Raw genomic sequence first — 7763 nt, 5'->3', positions numbered from 1 at the left:
TATCCTCATGGGGCTGAAGTTGAGGGCGACAAATGTCATGATACTACCGATCACATGTGCGTCAATCTCCACTAAGGACCATCAGAGAAAATGCAGCCAAGTAGCTCCAATGTAATGTTGAACATGCTGCAGGAGAGAGAAGTAGGCCATCATAGGTCATGAATTAGCATAGTTATTGACCAAGAAACTTCGAATCCTAAATTTGTCACATGACCATCACGTGAAACAATTATGTAAGCTCAAGTAAATGAAAATAAATGGAAGGACCATATCGAGTCCTTTAACTAACTTTAGAGATTAGATTGAAATTTTTTAACTCGAAAAATATAAATTAAAAATGGCACTAACTTAAGAAGGTGTTCAAACAATTTTTCCAAGAAAGAATTATTATACTTCATGCTAAAATGGTAGGCCATAGAGCAGAAAAGGCATTCTTGCAAGTACCATCATATCAATATTTTAGGTTTGGTATGCATGTTAAAAATTGCTCCAAGCAGGGAATTTGCACATGTTCAACCAATATCTGGAAATATAATTATTCAAAAATCTATTTAAAACATACTTCCAAGGACAATTTACACATATTTCTCCTATCCACCAGAAACGTTTAGTTGCAAGTGAAATTAAAATATTTTTGAAGAAAAAAAAAAAAAAGGAAGAAACTTCATAAAATAGGCAAATAAATTATAGAATGCCTTCAGAACCATCCAAAATAAATCCATTGGTCATTAAAACAGATCCAATTTTTCCATAAATTAAATTAAAACTAAGAACAGCCGAATAACTTTTACCTCAAAAGAGGCTCCAAGTCTCCATCCAAAATGGGATTCTAAATAAATAAATTTAGAGGAGACCTACTCCTAATTTCCTCTGCTGTACAGCTAATAAGGGAAAAATTGAGTCCTCTAAATTAACTCCTGATTACGACCTCACGAATCACTCCATCGCGCCGTCACCACCACCCACCGCCGCCGCCGCCGGAGCGGCGGCGCCGTCGAGAAGCCAGTGTTCCATAGGAGCGCAGTCGACTTTGTGGGCGAGCTTCCAGTCGAGAGCTTGGCACGCCCGGGAGCAGTAGTTCACTGTCCCGCACACCGAGCACCGCCGGAACTCGTGCCGCCGCGTCTCCGGCCGCCCGCACCCCCGATGCGAGCACATCCTCAGCCCCTCCCCGCCCGCGCCACCCCGCGCCCCGAACCACTCCACCAGGAACCGGTTCGCCGGATGCGGATCCGTCGCCGGCACGCTCCACCCGAAGTCGCTCAGAAGGGGGCAGCAACCCGTCGGCACCGCCGGCGGCGGCCAGGGTGCGGAGGAGAGCACGGCGGCGAGCTCGTGGGCGTTGGCCTGGACGAGGAAGCGGCGGCCCTCGGCGACGTTGCGGCGGACGCCGTAGCCGTCCTGGAGGCAGTGGCCGAGCTCGCGGAGGGCGTCGACGTGGCCGAGGAAGGCCGCGCGAGCGCACAGCGCGACGCCGGCCCGAAGGTCCCTGCCGTTCTTGGAACCCCCGCTGCCGTTGAACTGGATCACCGCCAGCGAGTAGAGCGCCGCCGCGTGCGACCCCATCGCCGCCCGCGCCATTAAAGCCGCCCCGCTTCCCCTGTTCTGAAGGCAGTAGAATCGGATCTGTCCCATTTCGAAACCAAAACAAAATCAAACCTTTAGTCCCCTCCATTCCAAGAAAAAATTGCACATTCACTGGGGAATCTCAACCTACCATGCCGAGAATATAACAAGCTTCCACATTTCCGGCATCGGCGCACTGTTTCAAGAACCGGTGGGCGGATTCCGACCAGTTTTCCGCCCGAACAGCGAGTGATTTCGCCGATGCCTTCGAGAGAACCACCGGATGCAACCCTAATCCGTTCAATCTCTTGCAGCTACCACACAGAAAACGACAAAAAGATCAGATTTTTACCCCAAATGCGAAGCGAAAACCACGAAATCGAACAGATTGCATCAAAATATAGAGCGAGGAAATGATCTGAAAGAAGGAATGTTACATTAAGAGGATTTTGATTAGGTCCGAAGGACCGGCAGCGGAGGAGCCTAGTTTGCAGAGGATACAGACGACAATATCGTCCGGCAATCGATCAAAAAAGTTGGGCTTTTCACCACCATTTCCCTCCTCCGCCAGCGACGCTGCTTGCCGCCGCTTCCCGGAGGAATACTCCTTGACTTCGCCTCTCCGCCGTTTCCTATCACCCTCCTTCCTCCCCTCCCCTCCATTCACCTCCGATTGGGGCTTCCGGTATCGCGATCCGCTCCTCGTTTCCATCGCTCTCGTCCCCTGTCTCTCTCACTCGCCGGCCGTCGCCGCAGAAGAAGAAGAAGAGAGATAGCTCGGAGGGCCAAGAGACGAGAGGAGGCAGCCGAACGCCATTTATAGGGACACCGCTGGGGACTCCTCTTTCCATTTCACCATTTTGCCACCACTCTACCGTCGGAATTTACGATCCCACCCCCCGGTCAGATCCCGTTGACCCAAACCGCTCCCTTCCCCACAATGAACCGATATCCCGCATAAAATCTACATGCGGAAGCAACATCAACCGTTGAGAAACTCGCTGAAGCTTAATGAATCCCGCACGTTTCCCGTTTCTCGTTTCTCGAGTTCGTTTCCTGGTGACGTGGTGCCTTAACGAATGCGGTTCCCTTCGCGGGATCAGAGTGACCGTTGAGTTGTGTAACAAGTAACAGGAGTTATCCCGCGGTAATTCGAGGAACCGGATTCCGTTATTTGAAACGGCGGTTAGGGTTAAAGGGGAGAAGAAGCTGCCCTAACGAACTCGGGTAGGGATATGCGGTATCGGTGCAACCCAACCACAAGGAACGGTCAAACTTTTTAAACCTGGACTGTGAGTAGCCGTTACCGGATCTAGGGCTCTTCGGCACAGCGGTTCAGATCTGGATTTGATGGCTCGGATTGAAGCTCAGGCTTAGTGAAATGCATGTAATAGGATGAGCATTTTTTCAGTAAAAGATGCAAAAATCATGTTTAGCATGTTTCAATTTTCTAGTTTCGTCAAATATAATTTTTTTCTTTTTATCATCAGAAATATTTGCATCTAATTTCATTCTTTCATTTTTTTTTTTTTTCTTCTTTGAAAGTCTTATTGAGTTGGAAAGTACAAGGGTTGCATTTCTCACGGGGGTAAAATATATTGCACACAAAAAAGTGGATGAAATTATATACAACAAAATAGAGAGAGCTTCTATAAATTATTTCAAATAAGATAATACTTTATATATGATGTGCGATATAAACATGAATGTTATTCATAAGATCATATTATATCCCACTCCATAGTCTCATTATGCCATCCATGAACTGTTGCAATAATAATTTTTGCAATATAAATGAGATCTGTATTGGATGTACTATAAAAACATGTGGACTCCAAATGCATCTAAGTCTAACAATATCTCTTATGAAGATTGAAAATATGAATTTGTATAGATGTTCATATGTAACCGGAGACAATTAGTTCTTCCCCATGATAGGTTTCAAGTACAAAGCAGCAAGAAGATAAATGCTTCATAACTCCAGGATTTGGATTAAGCTTGAGAATAACATCAAGAATAGTGGATGCAACAAGTTTATTTGTAAATTTTCAATGAACGAAATATTCAGTAGTGAAGTGATCAATAGGATAAGTCATGTCTACAAAGACATATATAATATTTATTTTTTATTTACTAAAATTGAGGTTCTATACGAAAATAGAAAAAAATGATATTTCCTCTCATTAACTTGTTAACCTATTTACTCATTATAAATAATATCTATGGAGAATAACAGGAACCTTTCTCAAATGTCTAACGATGCAAAATTAATAATTGGACATTGATCCAAGTCCTTAGCAATCATATTTGAGCTGCATCTAATTATCTAAAGCAGACATTTTTTTATTTACTAAATATTGAGGTTCTATATGAAAATAGAAAAAATGATATCTCCTCTCATTAACTTGTTAACCCATTTACTCGTTATAAATAAAATCTATGGGGAATGATAGGAACCTTTCTCAAATATCTAATGATACAAAATTAATAATTGGATATTGATCCAAGTCCTCAACGATCATATTAGAGCTACATCTAATAATCTAAAGCGACATCGTCATATTGTTTTAGGTTGCAAATATATTGTAGTTCTGACAAGCACACCCATGTCTATATTGCATTATTTTCACTTACAAGCTCATTCTCCATCTTGGTCTCCCTAAGTTTTTGTTCCTAATTGATTGGTTTAAAGCAATAATTAATATTGGGAAAGTGATGATTATGATCTTATTTTGGAGATGCATTAATTCCTTTCAGACTAAATGAGAAGGAGATTAGGATTATAGAGAGAGATGATTTTTATTTAAGATGAATTTTCTATTATGAGCAACAAGCAACTCATTCTCCGCCACCCTTTATTATAACATACAATCAGTAGAGGTCACATCAGAAAAGTTTGGATTTTATGGTAATTATGCAAATAGAGGTAAGTTGCCTACATTTAAACTTTTAATAATAAGAAGAGAAGGACAAAAAGGCGCAAATAAGCTTTGAATGATGAAAGAAAATGACCATCCCAGGTGATAAAAAGAATGCCGTCCACATAACAACCATCTAGAAATCGCCGCTGGTACCTTTATTTAAATGCCTGAGTCACTTTCTCTCTGGATTTTTGTGTTGAGAGATCAAGGAGCCCTGCATTGAATAATTCATCCTAGAATCTTAATAAAGTGACCTGAGCCATGCTAAGTAAAGAGGAGGGTCTTTTTTTTTTTTTTTCTTTTCTATATCTTATTCATTATTCTTAATGTCCTCAAGTAATATTCTTTTTAAAAAATTTTGAAGGTCCCTTATCTATGCATTAAATAAATAAAAAAATAATTTATGACAATGTATCTAGTGAGAAATATTTTAGAATAAACTATATAATTTACAATTCTAAACTATTGATCTTGATCTAAAGTTTTTAAAATATATGGATCAAATTTAAGCTAATTTAGATGTTTCTAGAGGTCAAATTGAAATAGATATAAAATCATTGAAATATTCAATTTTGCTTGCTTTCATTTAAAGAAGGATTAAAAAATCTTAAAATATTTTATGATATTTAATTTCTAATCAATTTAAACATCATGCCTCATATCAATGACGTCGATTTTTATTTTAACAAGTTTTTCATTGCTTTTGATTAGGAAACATTTGAAACCTAATACTCCATAAGCATCTTGGTCTAACTCAAATGTATTTGTTATTCTAATATTAAAAGTCCCAAAGGTTGGCCTTCACAAGTAGGCAATACTCATAGACAATTGAAACAATTAATAGAGGGAAGCAACGGATGTACCTTCAATGCGTGCATTTATACAGGGACATGATATCACATATTATAACCAACAAATTATATTTTACATTCCACTAAATTTCACAAATTGGTGTATTTTGTTAACTTATTGTCTTTATGGAATGATGTTATAACCTTTCAAATACCAGCTTTGCTTTTTTTATAATTGGTGAATTGTAGCTGTAAAATCTAATGTATGCTATTATTGTCCTCAAGATCATTATGATAAGAAAAAAGATTTTATCCTAAAATCTTTTTCTTGAAGTCAATATCATCCTCCAAATTTGTCCCCATCGAAGCTCGCCAGTTTTTTCCCCATATCATCCACATTATCCTAACCCAATCTAGATATTTACTTCGCGAGAAGTATATTTTTGCCGTCCAGTAGAATGGCTATGTGGTTTAATTTTGTCAACAATAACTTGTTTTTAAAAGCCAGCGAGTAGTTCTAAATCTGTTGATGTATCATACCTTACATGTAGATAATTTTGCTAATGGTGTTCACAATATTACCAGATTTATTAGGGTTCACAGGCTAGTCCATGCATTCAAGATATCCAAAGCACATAATAAGATATTGTTAATTAGATCTTCTCTAACCAAGGATTCAGGAAGGAAAAGGAAAATCCAGTTGATGATTTGGTCAGAAACTGCAATTTGGGGATCACCTATGTCACAATCCTCTGAGTCTTGAATACTTCAATATTTTTGGTGCCTTCATTTATAAATATTATGCTAGAGTGTACCTTCATAACACGTGAGAGGACTGTTTCATTTTCTTCTCTCTTTTGCACAATGTGTTTGTCTATAGGCCGAGAGTTTCGACACTCATCCAATATTAATAGTGTATTCTTAAACATTCATGTTAGTTTATTGCATTTTAATGTTGGATGTTCATTGACTGGTGCACCTCACTGTTGGTGTAGTGTAGTTCCTTTGAGAACCAAGCAACCTTTTTTTTTTTTTCTAATTTATTTTGCTGATCTTGATGGCTCCTTTGAGAATTTCTCCATGCATGATCACCATCTAGCCAAGCAACTTTTGCTTTCAATCATACTACAAGAATAATCTACTTATTAAGCTTTATCAAAGAATTTAATATGCTAATCTAAATATTCGTTCATTTGCTCATCTCATCCACATGGCCTAACTTTTCGCCGGCGTTTAGAAATGCAACCCTAAATTAAGCGATGTTTGATGATCCTTGTCTAGCATAAATTGCATTTTTATGCAAACTTGATTGATGCCTTGAGATCAAGTCTGTAAAATGAAGCAAATGATTTATTTATCAATCATATCAAGTATAACAATTTGTGAAAGTTTGGTTCTCTAATGCTATATTGCGATGCTCCAAAGTAGCTTGAGTAACCTTTGGGAAAGAAAGAACTTCCAAGCATCATAGTCTTTGGTTGAAGAGTCATTAGAAGGAAGGATGGACCTAGAAAAATAATTAATTAGTTTAAACCAAACCCGATCCACAAGACCTACTCCTAATTGTGGATGGATGGTTTCTTTTCTTTAACTTGTGGCTTAGGATTGATTACAATATACTTGTGATATAATAAGATGGTTGGGTGTAGCAAGAATAGAAAACTTAAGGATGTGAGGAGATGTCATGAAGAGTGGAGATTGGGAGGCGCCGGCATGGTGTCATGCTGCAAAGTAAACCAAAAGGCTGTGTCAGAAACGTGACGCCCATGATGAGAATAGAACCTAATGTTTGGATTTCAAATGTTTCCTTTAGACTAAAGAACATATAAAAAAACATTCGAGCAGCTGCCAAACTCGATATTGTCGATTAGTGGGGTAGGAAAGCATATGTGCTGTAATGATCCATGATTATATTCAAAAAGAATTAGCCGAAAAGTTTTACTTAGATTTTTTTAGTCCCGTATAAATATTTAAGATTGCTTTGGTACATAATCGATCTGGATCAAACATTCATCAGCATGGATTTTTTTCTCATTTAAGCTCTGACATTAACAAGTTACAGATTCAAATATAATCAAATCTAATTGCAGATATTATGATCGATTCATGATCAATTCTAAAAGATTCGTAATGTCAGATCTTTTAGTCCACATAGATTATACACGGGATCTATTTGGATGCCAGATGTAATAATCTATGATCTCATCTGAAAGGACCGGTGAGTAGGAGCAATTAGTAGCCATTAATAGACCTTTGGGCCTATGAGTGCAGCAATATAATTAACTAGGGTAGCTCATTGTCTAGCTAGTGAAATAAATTTGATGTAATTGGCCAATAGTGAAATAAAAAGGGACAAGCTTTGGTAAATACTGATGTAGTGGCTTTTTGCATCAAGAAATGTCTACATCTAGATGTTTCATGTACTCTCGTCAAAAAGCTACGTGGCATTTGAGCTGGTAGAGACTCTCATTCTCGCTAGCTAGTG

General features: G+C 38.8%; 1 protein-coding gene across 1 annotated transcript; it reads right to left on the bottom strand.

Annotated features, from left to right (window-relative positions):
• Positions 1 to 684: 684 nt before the first annotated feature.
• Positions 685 to 2369, bottom strand: LOC140851222 (F-box protein At1g67340-like). The gene is made up of 3 exons (XM_073242786.1): positions 2004 to 2369; positions 1718 to 1880; positions 685 to 1626 (listed from the first exon to the last, which is right to left on the bottom strand). Exons 1-3 carry the CDS (start codon positions 2276 to 2278, stop codon positions 937 to 939), a joined length of 1128 nt encoding a protein of 375 aa, XP_073098887.1. The 5' UTR covers positions 2279 to 2369; the 3' UTR covers positions 685 to 936.
• Between the last annotated feature and the right edge of the window lie 5394 nt (positions 2370 to 7763).

This window comes from Elaeis guineensis, chromosome 8 (genome assembly GCF_000442705.2).
Source record: "Elaeis guineensis isolate ETL-2024a chromosome 8, EG11, whole genome shotgun sequence".
NCBI lineage: Eukaryota > Viridiplantae > Streptophyta > Magnoliopsida > Arecales > Arecaceae > Elaeis > Elaeis guineensis.
The sequence above is the reverse complement of the archived record's forward strand: the minus strand, read 5'-3'. Positions and strand labels throughout refer to the sequence as shown.